This window comes from Eptesicus fuscus, chromosome 9 (assembly GCF_027574615.1).
Source record: "Eptesicus fuscus isolate TK198812 chromosome 9, DD_ASM_mEF_20220401, whole genome shotgun sequence".
NCBI lineage: Eukaryota > Metazoa > Chordata > Mammalia > Chiroptera > Vespertilionidae > Eptesicus > Eptesicus fuscus.
In genome coordinates this window covers 49,928,017-49,952,194 of record NC_072481.1, presented here as the reverse complement: position 1 = coordinate 49,952,194, position 24,178 = coordinate 49,928,017, and the positions used below count along the sequence as shown (strand labels likewise).

General features: G+C 37.3%; 1 protein-coding gene across 1 annotated transcript in view; it reads left to right on the top strand.

Moving 5' to 3' along the window:
* Window positions 1-23,591, top strand: part of LRRC40 (leucine rich repeat containing 40) — a 58,163-nt gene extending 34,572 nt beyond the window's left edge. Inside the window, exons 10-15 of the mRNA XM_008139426.3 lie at window positions 928-1,036; window positions 3,210-3,317; window positions 8,087-8,197; window positions 10,654-10,731; window positions 19,256-19,441; window positions 22,137-23,591. Coding sequence (XP_008137648.2) covers window positions 928-1,036; window positions 3,210-3,317; window positions 8,087-8,197; window positions 10,654-10,731; window positions 19,256-19,441; window positions 22,137-22,242 — 698 coding nt within the window. The 3' untranslated portion in view covers window positions 22,243-23,591. The remainder of the gene's footprint in view (window positions 1-927; window positions 1,037-3,209; window positions 3,318-8,086; window positions 8,198-10,653; window positions 10,732-19,255; window positions 19,442-22,136) is intronic.
* The last annotated feature ends 587 nt before the right edge of the window (window positions 23,592-24,178 follow it).

The following is a 24,178-nucleotide window of genomic DNA, read 5'->3' as shown; positions in this document are numbered from 1 at the left end:
CATGGTTCAATTCCCAGTCAGGTCACATGCCTGGGTTGCAGGCTTGATCCCCAGTGTAGGGTGTGCAGGAGGCAGCTGATCAATGATACTCTCTCATCATTGATGTTTCTATCTCTCCCTCTCCCTCCTTCTCTTAAATCAATTTTTTAAAAAAAAAGAAGAAAGCAAGAAAATAGTCTTACATTTGCTAAAAAAAATCTTAATGTAAGTAATAGATTAAAAGTTTCCTGGATTAGACAAATTGCCAGATTTTAAATGATTGAGGATAATCAGCTTCATTGTATTCTAAAATGAAAAGATTGGTAGACATTTGTGGGAAATAATTTTTTTTTGCTGTTGTTTTTAATATATTTCTTCTAATGGACTATATTATTTTGCTTAAGAGGAAAGATTCTTCTGAGACATTTTAGTTATTCTTTTTAAAAAATATATATATATTATTGATTTTTTTTTTATTTTTTTACAGAGAGGAAGGGAGAAGGATAGAGAGTTAGAAACATTGATGAGAGAGAAACATCTATCAGCTGCCTCCTGCACACCTCCTACTGGGGATGTGCCCGCAACCAAGGTACATGCCCTTGACTGGAATCGAACCTGGGACCTTATAGTCCGCAGGCTGACACTCTATCCACTGAGCCAAACCGGTTAGGGCCATCTTAGTTATTCTTAAAGGTTCTTTCCTACTTTTGAGTTTTCTTACGGTAGATTTATTAATAGATTTTGAAGCCATATTATAGTAACTTTATTTTCTATTAATTAAATATTAAATTCAAACTCAGATTTGAGTTATTGGAGATAAAGCATACGACTAAGATATTCTCACCAATTACATAAAGAAATCATATATATAATTTTATGTATTTTCTTAATTTTCAAAAATGACTTTATACTGTATATATTGATTTCATATAACATTTCCTCTCCCAGATGATGGACCTAGCCAAAGTGACTCTGTTATTGAGACTGCCATGACACTACCAAGTGAATCAAGAGTCAATGTACATGCCATCATCACATTAAAAATATTAGACTATAGGTATGTAATTCATTTTTTTAAACGTAACAAAACATAGGAAATTTTCAGAAATAAATCTTTTGAAAAACTGCATTAGTATGCTTGACTTAGAATAATAGCAATTGTAAAAGCAGTGATGAGATAGAAGCATATTAAAAGTTCAATAAACTTAAATGCCCTTTTCTTAGGTGGTTTATATGTATTATGCTAGAGATGAATCAATGGTTATTGATAGTAAAATGTTTATAATAAAGAACCTTTTGGTATTATGAAAAATAAAAGGGTGACAGTATTGGTTAGTAATAAAATTTTCTGACTCCAGCATCTAGAGAGGATTTTTATACTGGTATAAGGTAGGGGAGAGGGGGAGGGAGGTGTGTTTATGTTGGTAAATTAGAAATAAATGTAATTTAGTTAATGAACACCCCAAGCAGGCAAAGCTTGAGAGGTTGTATTGTGTTAATATATCTGAATGAGAGTAAAATAATGTCATAGTAACAATGTGCTCTGGTAGCACATATATTCAATCTGAAACAGTTACAATGTTGGTATGTAAACTGAGACAAAGCTTAAAATTTTTTGTATATATGGAAGTGCATTCAATTGGAGAATGAAGATAACTTATGCAAAGTTTGGGAGTGGTTGTCAAATGTTCTATCAGTACTGAAGCAACAATGATAAAAATAACCAATACTATCAAAGCTCTTGCAATGATTGGCTCGGTAACGTAATGAAAATACAGAATTACACCAATTCATCTACACAGCCAGCTTCAATATCTTGCCTCTTTTCCTCAATGTGTCAATAGGAACCACCTTCTCAGTAGTCAGTATCCTCCAAAATACATCTATACAGTAATAGTAATACAGTTTTATTTGAGATAATCACTCCTACTTTTTAAAGACACACATATCACAAAAGCATAATAAATACAACACTTACGACTACACATCTTAGATTACTCAGATTCTGAATTTATTGTAATTTGTTTTCCTCAGAGACTTTAATTGGAAGAGTATACCATTTAAGATATAAATTAATTCCCAATTTTAAGTTATAAATGCCTTCAACTAAATTTTTAAAAATAGCATGAATCTTCAAAGTTTGATTACAATAAATCAGTTTCTGATGACTTGAGCATTGCTGATTGAAAAGATAAAAATGCTACATCTGCCCAGCAGAAAATGGGGCCCTTAGCAGAAAAAGTAGAAGGCATAATATGTATGAAATTTAGGCTGTCTTTTTTCCTATCTGTATTACAATAACTTTCTTACACAGTTCTCCCATACTGTACACATTATATTGCTTTCTTGTACATACAGTCATTCAGTGGATATGCTATCGAGGATGCTTTTAAGTGGATGATGTATTAAGCATTAAAAATTGTAAAAGAAGAACATAAAGATAATGGCTAATTATAACATCAACAAATGGTTAAATGTCAGCAGTCTATAGTTTCATTTAAGATTAAACTTACATTTTATTAAAAATCTTACTGAAAAATTTAATTTTATTGGAAAGGAAATTTATATTTACATTTGTAAAAGATCTGGCATAAATAACAATTAATAACTCTTTATATTCTAATTTAAAAAAACTGAGGTTTAGGGAAGGTGAATGATAAAGCTCCTTAATGGTAGAACCAGGAATTGTTTATTCTAAGGCCACTACCCTGTCTACCTTGTCACATGCTAAAGGAGAGATAAATCGGTTTAGGTTATGAGAACACTGGTTTAGTACAATATTGAACATTTAAGAATGACTCTTATCTTGCAGTTAAATATATACCTAAAGAAAGTTGACAGCCTGTATTAAGGGATTTTTAAAAAGGGGCAAAAACAGTTTTTAAAATTACAGATTTAGTTCTACTCTGAGGTAGAGGAATCCATTTACTGAATTACTAGCTATTTACTGTATGACTTCTAGACATTAGACTCTGAAGATATATCTCTATTTTTATTAACATTGAGTATATGAATGCTCAGAAGGTACATTGTGTTATGACACAGTATGTTGTCTGAATTCCTGACAGTTAACATTTTGTGGGTTGGCAGGTTTTTGTGGCATTCTTTACAGAACTAAATTATCAACTACCTTAAAAAATTGTCTTATAAAATCTTCAAAGTTCTTTAAAAGTGAAAAGTAATAATCATATTTTTTCTGGACTTCTCAAAGTTAAACATTTTTCATTTAGTGATAAACAAACAACCTTGATTCCTGATGAAGTGTTTGATGCAGTAAAAAGCAATATTATCACTTCTATTAACTTCAGTAAGAATCAGCTATGTGAAATTCCAAAAAGGTAAGAACTGTTCATGATGCCATTTCTATTAAGTTTTTACTCATTCTTTGTTTCATCTTTGTTGCAAAAATATTTTTTCCTGAGATACTTTTACTGTTTGTTATGAGAGGTGTATATATGTAGATTTTTCCCTAAAACTTTGTTTCTTTTTTTACTTTTTAAACTTGGAGACTAGATATCAGAATTATTAAAAGTATTAAATTACTTTTTCCCACATAATGAAAAATACATGAGGAAGTTTTAAGAGACTATCCAAAGCCAGGTTCATGTAGATTAATAGGAATTTTCATTTGGGGCTTTATATTAGTGGATTGCCAATCCACTGAATTTTTCCACTGATAGCAAAAATAAAATCGACTGAATCCTGTTAATATTTTTCTCCCAGAAAAGGATTCCTTACTTCCAAATATTAGAAGTCTTTCTCATTATATTTTGTTTAAAACATCATTTTTGATGTAAATTATAGCAGAATTTTAGGTTTTGAGAAAAAATTAGTTTAACGTTGAACTTTTACAAATGAATGTTCTCTTGCAATTAACTGTATACCCAAAGAAAGGTGACAGATAACTTTGCAATTAAGACAACAGTATGGGAGGCAGGATTGGGCAATGTTAAAGAACTGGGACAATATAGTTGATTGCTTATATCTATATCCCAGATCTACCAGCTGTGTGGCTTTGGACAGGTTAACTAGCTGCTCTTACTGGTAGTTTTCTCACCTGTGAAGTAGAGATAATAATTTATTATTACCTACTAGAGGCCTGGTGCGCGGATTCATGCACCACGGGTCCCTCAGCCTGGCCTGCGGGGATTGGGCCAAAACCGGCTCTCCGACATCTCCCGAGGGGTCCAGGATTGCGAGAGGGCATAGACCAGGCTGAGGGACCCCATTGGTGCATGATAGGGGTTGGGGGGGACCTCAGAGGGCTCCAGGGCATGTCTAGCCCATCTCGCCCAGTCCTGATCGGCCGGACCTTAGCAGCAAGCGAACCTACCGGTCAGAGCGTCTGCCCCCTGGTGGTCAGTGCGTATCATAGCAACTGGTCGAACAGTCAGACACTTAGCATATTAGGCTTTTTAAAAAATATTTTTTATTGATTTTTTTTTTTTTTTTTTTTTTTTTACAGAGAGGAAGGGAGAGGGATAGAGAGTTAGAAACATCGATGAGAGAGAAACATCAGCTGCCTCCTGCACACTCCCTACTGGGTATGTGCCTGCAACCAAGGTACATGCCCTTGAATCGAACCTGGGACCCTTGAGTCCGCAGGCCGACACTCTATCCATTGAGCCAAACCGGTTGGGGCACATATTAGGCTTTTATATATATAGACATTAATAGCTATTTATAAGAATCAAATGGCATAATCCACATAAAGCATTTAGCCAGTGCCTAGCATGTAGCAAGTACTTAAGAACTTTTTAAAAAAGAAGAAAAAGTTATGTATTTGGAAAATAGAATGACTTGCATCTGATTGCAAAAAAAAATTATTTTCTATTTTTAAAATTTTTAAAAAGTCCAACAAACTATAACTTACTTTACAGAGCATAGTTTGGGATTGTAAATCTTGAAAGATGATAACTAAGAGTTTCCACTGCAAAGGGAGATTTAGTTCATTTCCTCATTCTCTCTTACTTTAAGGGCTCAGAAGATATTTGATAGAGTAGTTAAGCATTGATATTTGCTGTCAGATAGGATAAGATTGTCTTGGGGATCCTGGTTCAAACAAGCTAATTGGGGAAAATGATGAAAGGAGTTAAAAGACTTTACCTTATTGCTTATTTCCTTATTTTATCTCACAATCTGGTTATGCAAAACAATGTTATTCTGTTACCACAGTTATTTTATCACTAGAGGCCCGTTGCACGATATTTGTGCAAAAATAGGTCTTTCTTCCCCTGGCTTCACTCCTAGCCGCCCAGGAGCTGGCAAGTCCTTGCTTCTGTGTGGAGCACGGCTCCAGTAGTTCCCTCTGCCCCCCTTCCCCTCATAGGAGGCATCGCCCCTCCCGGCCCTCTCTGCGCCTGCATATGCAAATTAACCTCCATCTTTGTTGGGTTAATTTGCATACTCACTCTGATTGGCTGTGGGTGTAGCAGAGTGATGGTTAATTTGCATGTTTCTCTTTTATTAGGTAAGATAATTTTCACTGTTTAGAAGGCCAAAGAAGAAATACAGTGAAGACATACCTTGCTGCAGAGAGTTTCTGAACCACTTTCTCTCTTTCTTAAATTTTTATTTCACATGTTACAGTTTTCACCATATTATTATCTGATTGTAAAAATAATATTTATTCATAAAATTTTATACTAAATGAAGGGAGAGATTGCTAATAGTTCCATCACTGATTTATTAACTGGCATATTTTATTTCAAGCTATTCCCCATTTATAATTATACGAGGGGCCCAATACACGAAATTTGTGCAAGTGGCTTGGCCCCCACTGCCACAGTGGCGGCCTCGGGCCCCCGCCCCCTGCCACAGCGGCCAGGGGCCTCTGCCTCGGCCCCTGCCTGCCGTGGCGGCCGCCTCTGCCTTGGACCCCGCCACTGCGGCTTCTTCCGGAAGGTAGTCTGGAAGGACGTCCAGAAGGACATCTGGTCTAATTAGCATATTACGTTTTTATTATTATAGATTACAATTTGTATCTTGACTGATTTATTTTTTCTAAATAATTCACTATGTTGTAAACAGTACTTTAAAAATAGATCCAGCCCTAGCCAGTTTGGCTCAGCGGATAGAGCATTGGCCTGCGACTGAAAGGTCCCAGGTTCGATTCCAGTCCAGTAGGGGTCGTGTAGGAAGCAGCCAGTAAATGATTCTCTCTCATCATTGATATTTCTATCTCTCTCTACCTTTCCCTTCCTCTCTGAAATCAATAAAAATACATTAAAAAAATAAAATAAAAATAAATGCAGAGTCCTAGCCATTTTGGCTCAGTGGATAGAACCTCGCTTAGCCCGAGGACTGAAGGTGCGGGTTCAGTTCCATTCAAGGGCATGTACCTGGGTTTCAATCTCGATCCCAACCTGGGTTGGAGCACATGCAGGAGGCAGCCAATCTATCAGTGTTTCTCTCTGTCTCTCCCCCTCCCTTCCACTTTCTTTAAAAGTCAATGGAAAAATACCTTTGGGTGAGGATTAAGAACAACATAGATCCATAGACATGGAAGCATGGAATGAACTGACAAATATCAGAGGGAAAGTGGGGAGTGGAAGGGGCGGCATGAGGATATTAACGAAAGTTTATATGCATATATACATAACCCATGGACACAGAATATAGTGCATTAGTCCTCATGGGGGTGGGTAGGTGCAGGGTAGAGGGGGTCATTGAGGGAAGGAAAAGGGGATATATGTTATATTTTCATATATCCAGGGGCGGCATGAGGATATTAACGAAAGTTTATATGCATATATGCATAACCCATGGACACAGAATATAGTGCATTAGTCCTCATGGGGGTGGGTAGGTGCAGGGTAGAGGGGGTCATTGGGGAGGGAAAAGGGGATATATGTTATATTTTCAACAATAGAGATTAAATATAGAAAAATTTATATATTATAAAGATTATAGCAATAAATAAAATATTTCTTTGGGCCAGATTTCTAGATGACTTATTAAATCAAAGAGTATGGCTATCTATAAATATCCAAACTCATTGTATCTTTCATTGTATCTTCTTTAGCACAGTATTTGATATTCTTTTTTTCTTGCTAATATAGACAAAAATGATTTATAGTCAATAGTTTAATTCATTTCTTGGCTAACCATATATAGCATTTCATGTTTTTATAGTTAAACTAGAGGCCCAAGTGCACAGATTTATGCACCAATGGACCTGGCCTATGCCCTCTCGCAATCCGGGACTCCTCAGGGGATGTCAGAGAGCCGGGTTTAGCCCGACCCCCACAGGCCAGGTTGAGGGACCCCACCGATGCACCAATCCGTGCACCAGGCCTCTAGTATGCATATAAAAATCTTGGTTAATCTCTTCCCCTCTTCCCCCCTCTCCGCTTCCCTCTGAGAGTCATCAGTCTGTTCCATGTTTCCATGCCTGTGGTTTCTGCTTCTGCATTGAGCGTCTGCCCCCTGGTAGTCAGTGCGCATCATAGCTACTGGCTGGTCGGACAGTAGGACATTTGCTTAGACTTTTATATATATAGATTAATAGCATACTTTTAAACTACTTAGCTTGATTAGGTTTACTTAGAAATGTTCAGTTCTTCCTTTTTAAGTCTTTGACTTAAGTTGCTTAGTAGTGACACTTATCAAACCTAGGAATTAACTTTTCTTGCAGTCATGATTAAATGTAAAGATAGGATAACAAATACTATACTATACTTATAAAATGTGGACATATAATACTTAAAAAACATTTTGAGGTACCCAGATGGTGTTATATAATGCACTCTAAAAAGAAAACTGTGTTATAGAATATGTGGCTAACTATTTATTTTATGGATTAAAATCATTACCAAATTGCCTAGATTTGACTTTTTTTCTTTGTCCATAATTGGTTTAAATATAAAATAAAGGGTCTGTTAAACTTCATCGTACATTTAAGGATAAGTAGAAATTCCGGGACAGATAATATTAAGGCTGTTTTTAAAAACGATTTTTATCAGTTACACATGCAAGCTGATTAAAATTTTTGTGAGGAAAGTAAAATTTACAGCTTAATTAGCAGAAATAATACAGGATTTTTTTTTCCCCTCTATGGTCTTCTTATAGTTTGAGTGCTAACATTTAAAAATTATTTTTGTTTCAGGATTATAGAACTGAAGGAAATGGTTTCTGATGTCAATCTCGGTTTTAATAAGCTTTCCTTTATATCTTTGGAATTATGTATGCTTCAGAAATTGAGTTTTTTAGATCTCAGGTATGTATTGATACTATTCTTCGCTTTTTCCATTATAACTTGTCTTTGAGTTTTGCCTAACTTTTGCCCTGTCCCTCATATTTTCCTAAGTAAGTCTGGAAATTGGTCTTTAGTTTATTAATAATATTTTAGGATAACTCTAAAATATAGCATTTAGGAAATATTTTAATCAGTTATCTGTCATTGGTAGGCAATTTACAAGTTAGGTTACATGACAAAATTATTTTAGATATTGGAAAATATTAACACATTTTTTTATGTGTGCAAAATTACAAATAACATGTGGAAAGTGTTTGCTTCACATGGTTTCTTTTCTGGAAGTAAATAACATTAAACTGTCACTCCTATACTGGCATACCAGGTAGCTGGCATGGCTTCTCTCTCTCTTTCTCTCTCTTTTTAAAAAAATGTATTTTTATTGATTTCACAGAGGAAGAGAAAAGAAGAGAGAGATAGACACATCAGTGATGAGAGAGAATCATTGACCATCTGCTTCCTGCACGCCCTCTACTAGGGATCAACCCACAACCTGGGCATGTGCCCTTGACTGGAATCGAACTGGGGACCCTTTAGTCTGCAGGCTGATGCTGTATCCACTGAACCAAACCAGCTAGGGCTAGCATGGCTTCTCTTAAAAAGAAACTATTTGGTTCCAAAATATTATATTACACATACATGCCAGAAATAATGAAAAGGAACACTATTGCAATTGAATAATTTCCAGTGGCAACGAAAAGAAAAGAAACTAAGGTTCTGCAGATGTAGTAGGAAGTTTAATTTAATTATGTTCAAAGTTGACATGACAGGATCAGAAGTATCACAGTTCTCTGAAGGTAATAATATATGTCTCTGGGTTAGATAACCATTTATTTGCATGAGCTTTAAAACTATATGTCTACTACCTAGGCTTCCTACTGCTCATATATTGTTACTAGGAGTGTTTTTTAGTTTAAATCTAGCTCTTCTTGTTCTGCTCAAACATTAGTCAAATAACAATAAATTAAGTTATATCTGTTTTTTACTTATGGGATGAAAGCAAATCTACTTTACTCTGCTCCTACTAAATGTAGATTAGTTTCTATTTTCAGGTGGCAGCATTTGCAAAACAGTGTAAATCATATCTTAGTTCAGTATTAACAGAGTAAAGAGGGTGAATTCATGTCCACATTGCTGTTGTATTTATTTCTTTTTGTCCATTCTTCAGTGGTGTGTGTATGTATGAATGCCTTTTTCTGTAACCATATCCGGAGGTTTCTAATTAAGTGACTAAAATATGCTTTTATGTCTAATATCAGTAGGTATAAGACTTTCTGGGAAAAGGATAGAAATGAGCAGTAGGTTATATTCATTACAACTTAATAAAGACAATAACTGGAGGAAAGAAAAAAAACATAGGTTGAACTGTAACTATTACGCTTGACTTCTGAATGTAAAGAAATAATTTAGAGGAAATTATTCAATTGCAATATGTAGCCATCAGGTTGGATATAATTTTTTCACAGATATTTTCTATTTTAGGTATATAACCTCTATAATCCTACCTTTTTTTTTTTTAAATATATTTTATTGATTTTTTACAGAGAGAGGAAGAGAGAGGGATAGTGAGTTAGAAACATCGATGAGAGAGAAACATCGATCAGCTGCCTCTTGCACACCCCCTACTGGGGATGTGCCCGCAACCAAGGTACATGCCCTTGACCGGAATCGAACCTGGGACCCTTGAGTCCGCAGGCTGACGCTCTATCCACTGAGCCAAACCGGTTTCGGCTATAATCCTACCTTTTTGTTAACCTTCCATCTAACATTGTTTCCAGATCCTTCCAGCAGTAAATGAGATTCTGTTTTCTGCCATGGTTCATCATAAGATCTAAAAAAAAAAAAAAAAAAAATGCACTGTGCAATTTAAAATTCTAAACTTAGAGTAGAAATGGACTTGTATAATACCTATGTAGTAGAAAGTTCCACATTTCTAAATTTGTAGAATCTCTCTAATTTCCTGTGTCAATTTTTTAATATAATATTAAAAAAAATTTTCAGTAGAATTTCATGTCTGTATGCAAGATATCTGTGTATTAACACCAATCAAATATCTGTAGTATCAAAGAATGTGGTATTTACAGGCATGATCTAAAGGGCCCTGATCCGGAGAAGTATTGCTGAACTCAGTTTGAAGGAGATAAGGGGTTAGTTAACAGTGTTTGTCCTGTTAAATCAATTGTTAAAGAGTTGATTATATTATTAATGGGATGCATATTGGTATTAGAAGTTGTAATCAAATCAGTAATCAAATACTTGAGGTAGCCACTGATTTAGCATTCTCAGGACTCAGTCTTAAGCAGATCAGATCGAACATTGATAAGCAGAGCTGTGTATTTTTTGTGTGTGATCAATACTTTAATTATAAATTGAAGCTGAACAAAATTGTTTTGTAAATCATCTTTTTCTTCCTAATTTAGAAACAATTTTTTAAATTCTTTGCCTGAAGAAATGGAATCGTTGATAAGACTACAGACAATCAATCTTTCCTTTAATAGGTAAGAGACAGAACAGACAAATATGTGACTAACGATTATTCTATGGAAAATTTGTAGGTTTAATCAGAGAATACAACTAAAAGAGCAAACAAAAAAGGCCCTATATTTTTACTTCATTTAAATATCCAGGTTTATTTTCACTTAGTTCTACTTAGAATTTAAAGTGTTGTTGCTTTCTTAGAATTTTCACCACTGATATGTAGTAGATTTTTGTTCCTTTTAATCATTTTAATAATTATAATTGCTATAATGGAAGCATTGTGCACAGACAAAGGTGTTTCCTGAGATTACCTGAAGATAAAGGAGTAGCATTGAAACTGAGATTTAGGAAAAAATAGGCAGACATTTGCCAGATACACAGGGGTAAGGTACCCCAGGTAGAGCAAGTAGCATGTGCGAAGGCACACAGATATGAGAACATGCTGTGTTTGGGGCACTTCAAGCAGTTTAATATGGCTCTGACCATAATGTATGGAGCTAAAGGAGTGGAGGTAACAAATGAAGTTGGGCATGTAAGCAGTAAAAACTCTTCAAGAGCTTTTTATCCCGAATGAAAATTAGATTTAATTCTTTAAAACTACTGCTAATTATTAAGAACTAGAGGCACAGTGCATGAATTTGTGCAACAGAAGGGTCCCTCGGCCTGGCCTACAGGATTGGGCTGAAACCAACTCTCTGACATCCCCTGAGGGGTCCCGGATTGCGAGAGAGTGCAGGCCAGGCCAAGGGACCCCACCGGTGCACGATCGGGGCAGGGGAGGGGCACGGGAGGTTGGCCAGCTGGGGAGGGACCGTGGGAGGGCTCCAGGATGTGTTTAGCCCATCTTGCTCAGTCCTGATCAGCCGGACCCCAGCAGCAAGCTAACCTACTTGGTCAGAGCGTCTGCCCCCTGGTGGTCATTGCACGTCATAGCGACTGGTCAACCAGTCAACTATCTGCCCCCTGGTGGTCAGTGCACATCATAGTGACTGGTCGACCAGTCGACTGCTTCTGGTGGTCAGTACACGTCATAGTGAGCAGTATTACACTTTGATTGGCTGAATGGATGACCGGACGACCGGACACTTAGCATATTAAGCTTTTATTATATAGGATAGCTAATACTTATTGGGAGCTTATTATCTTCTGACACTGGACTAAATATTTTTACGTGTAATTCTCTTTTAATTCTCACAAAAGGCTGACGTGGTAGGTTCTGTTATTATGTGCATTTAAAAAATTGAGGATATATGGGAATAGAGAGATCATACCTCAACATAATAAAAGCCTTATATGACAAACCCACAGCCAACATCATACTCAGTGGGCAAAAACTAAAACCATTTCACCTAAGAACAGGAACGAGACAGGGATGCCCACTTTCACCACTCCTGTTCAACATAGTTCTGGAAGTGCTAGCCATGGCAATTAGACAAGAAGAAGAAATGAAAGGTATCCAAATTAAAAAGAAGATGTAAAACTGTCATTATTTGCAAATGACATGATACTGTACATAGAAAACCCTAAAGACTCCATCAAAAATTATTAGACTTAATAAATGAATTCGGCAATGTAGCAGGATACAAAATTAACGCCAAGAAATCTATGGCATTTTTATACATCAGTAGTGAACTTACAGAAAGAGAGACTAAAAAAGCAATCCCATTTACCATCGCACCAAAAAAATTAAGATACCTAGGAATAAACTTAACTAAGGAGGTAAAAGACCTGTACTTGGAAAACTACAGAACACTGAAAAAAGAGATAGAAGAAGACATAAACAGATGGAAGAACATACCGTGTTCATGGATTGGTAGAATCAACATCATTAAAATGTCCATACTACCCAAAGCAATCTGGAGTGTAGATTCAATACACTCCCCAATAAAATACCAATGGCATATTTCACAGACCTAGAATGAACTCTCCAAAAATTCATCTGGAATAAAAAAAGACCCCAAATAGCTCAGCAATCCTGAGAAAGAAGAACAAAGTAGGTAGGATCTCAATACCAGATATCAAGCTATATTACAAAAACACTGTTCTCAAAACTGCCTAATACTGGCACATGAACAGACATATAGATCAATGGAATAGAATAGAGAACCCAGAAATCGACCCAAACCACTATGCTCAATTAATATTTGACAAAGGAGACAAGAACATACAATGGATTTAAGATGGTCTTTTCAGTAAATGGTGTTGAGAAAATTGGACAGATACATGCAAAAAAAATGAAACTAGACCACCAACTTACACCATACACAAAAATAAACTCAAAATGGATAAAGGACTTAAACATAAGACGGGAAAACATAAAAATATTAGAGGACTCCACAGGCAGCAAAATCTCAGACATATGCCAAAGTAATATCTCCACTGATACAGCTCCTAGGGCAATGGAAACTAAAGAGAAAATAAACAAATGGGACCACATCAAAATAAAAAGCTTCTGTACAGCAAAATAGACCCTCAACAAAACAACAAGAAAGCCCACTGCGTGGGAGAACATATTTGCCAATGTTATCACTGGTAAGGGTTTAATCTCCAGCATTTACAGGGAACTCATACAACTTAACAAAAGGAAGATAAACAACCCAATCAAAAAATGGGCAACAGATCTAAATAGATACTTTTCAAAAGAGGACATAAGGCTAAGAGACATATGAAAACATGCTCAAAGTCACTAATCATCCAAGAGATGCAAATCAGAATGACAATGTGGTACCATCTCACACCTGTCAGAATGGCTATCATCAAATCAACAAATGACAAGTGCTGGTGAGGATGCGGAGAAAAGGTAACCCTCGTGCACTGCTGGTGGGAATGCAGATGTGCAGCCACTGTGAAAAACAGTATGGACTTTCCTCAAAAAACTAAAAATGGAACTCCCATTTGACTCAGTGATCCCAGGCCTAGGAATATATCCCAAGAAACTAGAAACACCAATCAGAAAGGATATATGCACCCCTATGTTCATAGCAGCATAATTCACCATAGCTAAGATTTGGAAACAGCCTAAATGCCCATCAGCAGATGAGTGGATTAAAAAACTGTGGTACATCTACACAATGGAATACTACACTGCGGTAAAAAAGAAGAAATTCTCACCATTTGCATCAGCATGGATGGAACTGGAGAGCATTATGCTAAGCAGAATAAGCCAGTCACAGAAAGATAAATATCACATGATCTCACTCATTTGTGGAATACAATGAACAACATAAACTGATGAACAAAAACAGATCCAGAGACAGAGAAGCATCGTTCAGTTTGTCAAACCTCAGAGGGAAGGTAGGGGAAGGTGGGGGAAAGGGGAAGAGATCAACCAAAGGACTTGTATGCATGCATATAAGCCTAACCAATGGACACAGACACCAGAGGGGTGAGGGCATTAGTTGGGGGGTGAGGAGGGCCAATGTGGGGATAAGGACACATGTAATTCTTTTTTTTAAAAAAAAAAATGAGGATTAGGGGCTAACTCACCTAACATTCACAGAGATAGTAATTGATAGAGCTGGCATATGAAACCAGGTGGTTTGACTTCAGAAGTTGGGCTCTTAACAACATCATATTGCTTTCTATGATGAAAGTTAATTTTGGTAACAATTTAATTTAAATATTAATAGCTAACATTTACTATATTTCAGCTACTATCTGAAGGTCTTCAAATATATTCATTCAATCCTGATAATCTTATATAATAAAAGGCTAATATGCAAATTGTCCCTTCCACCAGGAGTTCGACCATGGGGTGGGGCCAGCCCGCCAACTGTCTGCAGCCCCTACCTCCGGCCAGCCCCGCCCCTGATCTGCCCCCCGACTCCCCCCTATAGGGGATGCGTCCCCTCCCCCCAGCTGGCCCAGCCTGATCCACCCCTATTGGGGCGGGCCGGCCAGACCCCACCTATGCACAAATTCGTGCACCAGGCCTCTATTAAGTATATAAGTTTCATACTATTATTCTTCTTCATTGACATAGTGATGTTAAAATTCTGCCTGTTTAAATTTTTATTCTGTCTGCTCCATTATTTTTGCTTTCTCATGGGTAAGTTATACTACTGTTGTCATTATTTTAAAACTAGAGGCCCAGTGCACAAAATTCGTGCACGAGGGGGGGGGTGTCCCTCAGGCCAGCCTGCAACCTCTCCAATCTGGGACCCGTCAAGGGATGTCTGACTGCCCGTTTGGGCCCGATCCTGCTGGGATCGGGCCTAAACGGGCAGTTGGACATCCCTCTCACAATCCAGGACTGCTGGCTTCCAACTGCTCGCCTGCTTGCCTTCCTGATTGTCCCTAACTGCTTCTGCCTGCCAGCCTGATCACCCCCTTAACCACTCCTCTGCCAGCCTGATTGATGCCTAACTGCTCCCCTGCCAGCGTGTTTGCCCCTAACTGCCCTCCCCTGAAGGCCTGGTCACCCCTAACTGGCCTCTCCTGCAGGCCTGGTCCCCCCCAACTGCTCTCCCCTGCAGGCCTGGGTCCCACCCAACTGCCCTTCCCTGCAGGCCCAGTCACCCCCAACTTCCCTCCTCTGCTGGCCTGGTCGCCCCTAACTGCCCTCACCTGCAGGCTTGATTGCCCCCAACTGCCCTCCCTTGCAGGCCTGGTCCCTCCCCTGCTGGCCATCTTGTGCCAGCCATCTTGTGTCCACATGGGGGCAGGATCTTTGGCCACATGGGGGCAGCCATCTTGTGTGTTGGAGTGATTGTCAGTCTGCATATTACTCTTTTATTAGATAGGATAGAGGCCTGGTGCATGGGTGGGTGCCAGCTGGTTTGCCCTGAAGGGTGTCGCAGATCAGGGTGGGGGTTCCCTTGGGGTGTGGGGCGGCCTGGATGAAGGGCCTGTGGTGGTTTGCAGGCCAGCCATGCCCCCTGGCAACCCAAGCGGAGGCCCTGGTATCTGGAATTTATTTACCTTCTACAATTGAAACTTTGTTGCCTGGAGCAGAGCCAAGCCTGCTGCTCGCTCCGTGACTGGCAGCCATTTCTTTTGGGGTTTGTGTATCTTCTATAATTGAAACTTTGTAGCCTTGAGCGGAGGCCTAGGCCAGCCAGGGCTGCAGAAGCTTTGCTTCCTCCATTGCCGGGGGCAACCCTTGCCTCCTGCTCTTTCCAGCTCAGTGGCTGCCTCCATTTCTATTTGGATTTGTTTACCTTCTATAATTGAAACTTTGTAGCCTTGAGTGGAGGCTTAGTCCGGCAACGGCAGGAGGAAAGCTTGGCTTCCTTTGTTACTGGGGAAACCCAAGCCTCCCTCCTGCTCTCTGTGGCTGTAGCCATCTTGGTTGGGTTTATTTGCATATTTGATCCTGATTGGCTGGTGGGCGTGGCTGGTGGGCATGGCTTGTGGGTATAGCGGAGTTAGGGTCAATTTGCATATTACTCTTTTATTAGGTAGGATAAAATGTATGCACTTCTCAGATCTCTTAATTTTTATTTGTGAATTGAATTATCATTTCTCTCTTGAATTGTCTGTTATCTGTTGCATTGTCAAGTAATGTCTTTGGCGAAGTGGCATAAGTTAACCCTAACTTCTGTGTTAACAGTTGAGCCATGCCATTTTTTTTCCCTTTAAAGTGTGCAATTATTGATTTATAGTATATTCACAGATATGGACACCATCATTACAACCAATATTTTTATTGCCTTAAGAAGAAACTCTTGTACACTTTAGCTGCCACCCTCTTATATCCCCTTGTGCCCCTTCTCAGTACTAAGCAACAATTAATCTACTTTCTGTGTTTAGATTTGTCTATTCCAGACATTTTATATAAATAGAACTATATGTGGTCTTCTGTGACTGCTTTGTTTCCCATAGCATAATGTCTTCAAGATTCATTCAAATTGTAGCATGCATTGGTAATTCATTTATTTTTATTGTAGAGTAACATTTTTTATATGGATGTACCACATTTTATTTACCCATCAGTTGATGGATATTTGCATTGTTTTCAACTTTTTGGTTCTTATTGTTAATGATGCTGTAGACATCTATGAACAAGCTTTTGAATGGACATATCTTTTCACTTCTCTTGCGTATATACTTGGGAGTAGAATTGCTGGGTTATATTGTAACTCTGTGCTTAACTGTTGGAGGAACTGCCAGACTCTTCCAAGGTGGCAGCACCATTTACAGTCCCACCAGCAATGTATGATTTCTCCACATCCTCTGATTTCTCCCCATCTCTACCAATTCTTATTTGATTTTTTTTATTTTAGCTATCTAATATTATTTGACTTTTTTAAAAATATATTTATTGATTTCAGAGAGAAAGGGAAAGGGACAGAGAGATAGAAGCATCAATGATGAGAGAGAATCTTAATCAGCTGCTTCCTACACACCCCCCACTGGGGATCAAGCCTGAAATCCAAGCATGTGCCCAGACCCAGAATTGAACTGTGACCTTCTGGTTCATAGCTCAATGCTCAACCACTGAGCTACATTGGCTGGGCTAAAGTGGTATCTTATTGAAGTTTTGATTCACATTTCTATGATTTCTAATGATGCCAATCATCTTTTCATGTCCTTATCGATTATCCTATATAATAAAAGCCTAATATGCTAAGTGTCCGGTTGTCCAGTCATCTGTTTAACCAATCAAAGCGTAATATGCTAATGATATGCTAAGGCCACTCAACTGATTGCTATGACATGCACTGACCACCAGGAGGCAGACAGTTGACCGGTCGACCAGTCGCTATGACTTGCACTGACCACCAGGGGGTATACGCTCCGACCGGTAGGTTAACTTGCTGCTGGGGTCCGGCTGATCAGGACTGAGCGAGACGGGCCAGACACACCTTGGAGCCCTCCTGCGGTCCTTACCCGGCTGGCTAATCTCCCGTGTCCCTCCCCAGTCCCAATCATGCACCAGTGGGGTCCCTTGGCCTGCCCTGCGCCCTCTCATAATCCAGGACCCCTTGGGGGATGTCGGAGAGCCGGTTTTGGCTTGATCCCACAGGCCAGGCCAACGGACCCCATTGGTGCATGAATTCGTGCACCGGGCCTCTAGTTTGTATATATTCTTTTTTTTTTAACATATTTCTTTATTGATTTCAGAGAGGAAGGGAGAAGGAGAGAGAGAGATAGAAACATCAATGATGAGAGAGAATCATCGATCAGCTGCCTCCTGCACGCCCCCCACTGGGGACCGAGCCCGTAACCCAGGCATGTGCCCCTGGCCGGAATCGAACCCGGGACCCTTCAGTCCGCAGGCCGATGCTCTATCCACTGAGCCACGCCGGCTAGGGCTGTATATATTCTTTATAGACCTGCCTATTCAGATCTTTTCTCCAATTGTCAGTTGGGTTTTCTTTTTATTATTGAGTTGTAAGTGTTCTTTATATATTTTAGATACAAATCCCTTATTGGATATATGACTTACAATATTTTCTTCTATTTTGTGGGTTATTTTTTCATTTTCCTGATGGTGTCCTTTGAAGCACAAAAGTTTTAATTTTGGTGAGGTCGTTTATTTACCTTTTGTTGTTTGTGCTTTTGGTGTTATATCTAAGAATCCATTGTCAAATCTAAGGTCATAAAAACTTAATCCCTGTTTTCTTTAGAATTTTATAGTCTTAGCCCTTACATTTAGGTCTTTAATCCATTTAGAGTTAATTTTTGTATATGATGAGAGGTAAGGGTACAACTTGTCTTTTTGCATGTGAGCCATGCCTTTTCATGGGTTGGTGGGAAAGAAGAAGAGGAGGGACTACTTGGAGGTAGTTTGGTTGGTCTGTACTCTTAGGTATTGACTCCTAGTCCTCTGGAAATACAGAGCTGCCTTGAGTTTACCCTTTACTATTGCATTTTTTTTATATCGAGGCAGCAAAGGAAGGGCAATGGAGGGAAGTGAAAGGCCACAGCGGTAAAGTTCTACAGCCCATCCTTATCTTTTCTAGTCCATTTTATGAGATGCAGTTTGCCTCACACTATCCTAGCCTCTGTCCTCCAAGAGACATTCGAGGATTTTGTATTAATTGTTCTGAGAGCCATTAGTTTTCTTAACTCTTTTGTGGCATCTTCAGCCTTGCTTTGGAAGAGGAAGCTGACAGCCTATGCTAGTTTGTCATCTTTTCAAGAACCAAAAATGCACTCATTTTTGAAACTTCAGTCAAAGCAAAATAGGAACCTTAAATTCTTACTTAATATTGGCAGTGATTCTGTTTCATAATAAAAGTGAACTAAGGAAGAATACCTACACAGAGACATTTTATGTAAAGAATCTCAGGAAGATTTCCTTGTCTCCTGAATGTGAAGAGGAAAACATTGGAGAGTTTACTCTAAACTTTTGTTGGATTTTATACAATAAAAGAAACTGTTCCAAATCTCTCCACTTAACATATATTTCAAGGTTTCCAAAATTAGTTCATTTTCTTTATTTTCTGGGTAAATTCGAACATAGGACTTGAACCAAATATAAATAACTTACACTAAAGAAAACTTTATCTCAAGATATGAAACTTAAGATCGTTGTTTGAAGGAATGATTTTGCCTCTGATTCCAATATATTTAGGTGTGCTGTTTATCTTTAAATAGGTTCAAAATACTACCTGAAGTTCTGTATCGCATCTCCACACTTGAAACAATTTTAATTAGTAATAATCAGGTTGGATCTGTGAACCCTGAAAAATTGAAGATAATGGAGAATCTGGTCACATTGGACCTTCAAAATAATGACCTCCTACAAATTCCACCAGAGCTCGGTAATTGTGTGAACTTAAGGTAACTACTTCATTCTACTAAGATTTTCCATTTATTTGATTGCTTTGTTGAAGTGTCCGGGTTTTTTGTTTGTTTGTTCTGTTACAGTACTCTACCAGGGAAGTTGAAATAAAATTGTAATGTCCTGTTAAAAATAATAGGCAGCAAACCCAGAATCCCAATTCTGTTTTCCAGATTTTACCAAATTTATTTTTAAGCTTTGTTTATGTGGTATTATATATGTGTAGATAAAGTAATTGATTGTTTCTAGTGATACTTTTCTCATCACTCAGTATAACCTGAAACGAATGTGTAAAATGTCAGGGGAGTAAATTTAGCTGTGCATATGGGGTTTTTCAAAATCTGAGTACAGATTATCACCATTTATTTCAAATGGTCTTCCTCACTCTCTGTGTTCGCTGTCACCTTAGTCTTCAATGCTTTTACCCTGCTTTTATCAATAATCGACCTAAATATCATATTTTAAAACCTTCCTTATTCTCCAGGCAGAATTAGTCACTTCTCTAATTTTCTATCCTGCTTTGTTTAGACTCATTTATACCATTTCTTTGTCCTCCTTTAGAAAAGAGTTGTTCCAGTGCCTGGAACATAGAAAGCACCCAATAATGCTTGTTAAGTGACTATACAGGGAGTTGGAGATGTCAACAGAAAGCTAAGTAGTGAAGCAGTATGTGTCAGAAGTAATATAATTATTGAAAACTGCACATGATGGTTTGACATATTTTACTTTGCTCGGGCAGCGCTGGCATCTGCTCTGGTAGCCCTTATTAGTGCATTATAGGAGGCACGTACAGTTGATTCTCCTTCCTGTAGTAGTTGTATTCTATAAAGTCTCTGTAAATACCAAATTAGCGAATCCTGAACTGTTACTCCTTGGGGAAGTACAAGAGGTAGGTTCTTTTGAGCCTCTGGTCATGACATTTTCAATCAGTACATTACCCCTTTTTTAATGTGTTTGTATTAAGACACCTTATTTAATATTGTTAATTTATTAACATTGAACTATGTCCAAACAGCTCTATAATACCTGCCTGAATAAAGCTTACTTAATATGTATTTTTTCTCTAAGGCACATGGCAGCCTTCTTTTAAGAAAACTAGAGAGTACTTTAGCACTACACTTGCAGGCCACTTTAAACAGTGAATAAGGACAAAAATGAAAAAAGATGCCACATGAAATAGACCAGGGATAGGACACTTGTTTACAGAATGAGAGCTGAAAGAAGAAGGCAGTGTCACATGCTCAACTTCAGCGGAGAACGTGCCCATCCAATATCTCAAATTTTTTGCTGTTCTATGTGTGTCAAAAAATGGCTTTCAGAGTGTCAGCTGCATTGATTTTTGGGTTGCAAATAAGTTTTAGTGAGTAGGCAAATTAGCAAATACTGAGGATTGGCTGTAATTAACTTATTTTTCTATAAATTAAGAAAGTCAGTCTTTAAAAGAATTCCCAAGGCACATAGAAGTATTTGAAGATTTAATTTAGATCTTGTGTATATAGTGTGGTGTGATTCCTTTGACTTTTGTTTACACAAACACTCAAGTTATTGAAAATTAATATAAAAGTTTCTTTATCTCATAAGTTAAGGTATTTCATTAATTATTAAAGAATCCAATTAACAAGCCATTAAATCTTAAATTGGAACCTCATTTAAGAACATGTAAATAGATTTTTATGTGTGTATCTGATCAAGCGGGGGAGAGGGCAGACGTGTCAATGTTTCCCAGGGCGGAGGGGGATATTTTGGTTATGTTTTAGACAGAGTACTTGTATGCTCATTCTATACTTGTGTGAATACAGGGTGGAGCAAAAGTAGTTTTAAAGTTGTTTATAGGGAAAGTAATGCAATAATCCTACCTAATAAAAGAGTAATATGCAAATTGACAGCACCTTTGCTACGCCCAAGCCACGCCCACCAGCCAATCAGGGCGAGTATGCAAATTATCCCAATATGGCGGTTAATTTGCATATCAAGACAGTGTAGAAAGAAGCCAAGCCTGCAGAAGGGAGCGAAACTGCGGAGAAGCGAGCAAGCGGGGTGACGGAGAAGGAAGGGAAGCAGGGAGGGCGGGGAGAAGGGAGGAAAACAGGCGGGGCGGGGGGGAGAGGGAAGGAAAGCAGGGGGGCGGGGGAGAAGGGAGGAAAGCAGGTGGGGCAGCGACTGCAGCAGGAAGCCCTATTGCAGGAATCTTCCTGCAACAGGCCACTAGTTAATAATAATAATACAGGAATAAAATGTGTTTCACGTACTCACAACTGTAAATATACCCTGTATAATTAAACCTTTTAGTATGTGGTCATTATAAGATTGAGAAAAGGATGGATTAAATGATGGTTCGGATGACAACTCCTCTCTATAATAGCTGTAGGATCTTGGACAAGTCTTTCTTACCTCCCTGAACTTGTATTTCCTTATCTCTAAAAGAGGAATATTAATGGGGCCTACATTATAGGTTAAGATAACTGAGTGAGTCAGTGAATTTAAATTACTTAGCAGAGTACCTTTCACGTAAGTAATGTTAATGTTGTCTTGGTTATTGTTGTAGTTATAATTCCAACTGTTTAAATGGTTAGATTTGAAAGAGACAAATAAAAAAAAACTACACAAATCTTATTTATAATATTATAAATGAAATTAGAAGAAAAGCTTCCCAAATGGACAGTGTTAAAGTTCTTATTTCTCTCTTTTGCTTAGAACATTACTACTAGATGGAAATCCATTCCGTGTTCCGCGAGCAGCCATATTAATGAAAGGAACAGCCGCTATTCTGGAATATTTGAGAGACCGAATTCCTACATAAATTGGAGTTGTTTTATAATCTTGGTCATGCTAATTCTTAGAATTCTTACATTGATAACGAATGTTTTTCTAAGGTGTTGTGTACATTTGTAACGGTGAGAACAGTGTTCTGGGTGTTTTGCATAAGATTTATCCTACTCATTTTCATCCCATTATAACAGAAAACAGTTTCTTCAAAAGTGAATTTTTATTTAATGAAGTTTAATATTTTTATAATGACAAAGTGTTTTTGTAGAAGTTGGTTTTTCCCCCATTTCTGTTTTTGTTACATATCATGTGACCAATTGACTTGAGTATGACCATCCAGTTTCTTTCGTTTAATATAAAATTGACTTGAATTTTATTCAATGTTGTTCTTTGACATTTAAAAATAAGACTTCATTACTGATAGGACTTTTGTGATGTGGTTGGTCTTAATATAAGTTTTACATTAACATGCACTGTATTGTTTTTGTTTTAATCTAGTTGAAATGTCTTTAGCCTTTTCCCCATGTTTTAGGAAATCATGTCACAGAAATGCTACACAAGATATATAGTTATAGTTGGAGAAAATAGTAAGTGTTGTTATAATTACTCTCACCATTTTGAATTTAAAAGTTGACAAGGTTTTTTAAAATGATGTTTTAGTATTAAGCTTCCATAAAATTATCTGGTACTTCTAGATGCAAGAAATTTAAAGAGATTGGATCTGCATATTTTTCCTTCAGAGTGTTAGCAGTTTAAAAGTACTTTTTCTTTTTTTTAATATAGAAGACCTTATTTTATTCTATAGATATTAGAAACAGGACATTACCAATAATGTATACTGCATAGAAATCTTGAAATGTGCTTTGTTTAAATACTTACTAATCAAGTATTTGTATACATCTATTCTGTTGGTGCGTTCTAATCCAGACTTGTATATTTTTTTCCCAGGGCCTTAATTTTAAAATTTGCTTGTAATCTTCATAAGATTAAACTTGTAATCAGGCAGTAATTTTCTAAAAGGGAAGTTGTTATAGGTGAACTTCATTTAATAAATATCAAATATAAACATTTTTATTTACATCAGAAATATCAGAAGTAGGCTAGGCTGATCAGTCATTATAAAACTTACCATATGATTCCATTAAATAGTCAATCAATAGAATGTATATTAACTTACATAGATAGATGGGTGGATAGATAGGTAGGTAGGTAAGTAGGTAGATAGATAGATAGCTTTTGTATGATCAAGGCATGCTTATATGAAAAAGTCAGTTGCTACTAAAGATAAATAGTACATGTTCATAATAAAAGTTACATTTTCAAATGTTAATTACAATGTTTGTGTTTTTGGTTTAAAATAAACATGCTTTTTTCATACTATAACTTTGGTTGAATAAGAAAAATCTGCTTTGACATTAAACAAAAGACACTTTACAATAAGGTGACATTTTATTATTTATACAATAAGGAGACTTTTATGTTATTCAAAACACTTTTTAAATACTGAAAAAGTTGAGTACACCAAAGCCGAAAAATGGCTCTGCTATACACTGCACAGCATTATTTTAGTCCCTGTAATTTTATCTGTACAGAAAGCATCTTCAAAATGCATTCTAATCACATTGTACACCTTTGCCGATTAGTGTCAATACATAAAATAAAACTGCAGAATACAGCTTGCATTTGCAAATTAACTGACCAGGTAATTTCACTGATTCAGTAAATTTAAAATATAGATTCATAGGACTTATTTGCACATAAAATGAAAGCAGTTTTCAAGGTTGTTATGGTCTCACACTGCAAAAAAAAAAAAACCCCATTAAGTACATTCACAGTCTATGTTAATAAAGTAGTAAATGTCTTCATTCAGTTTTATTTACATCAATCTGTAGTTCAACTAAAAAGTACTGTTAATTGTGGTACTGTAGTTCTTTTAACACATACAAAAATGACAATTTTTATATATAATT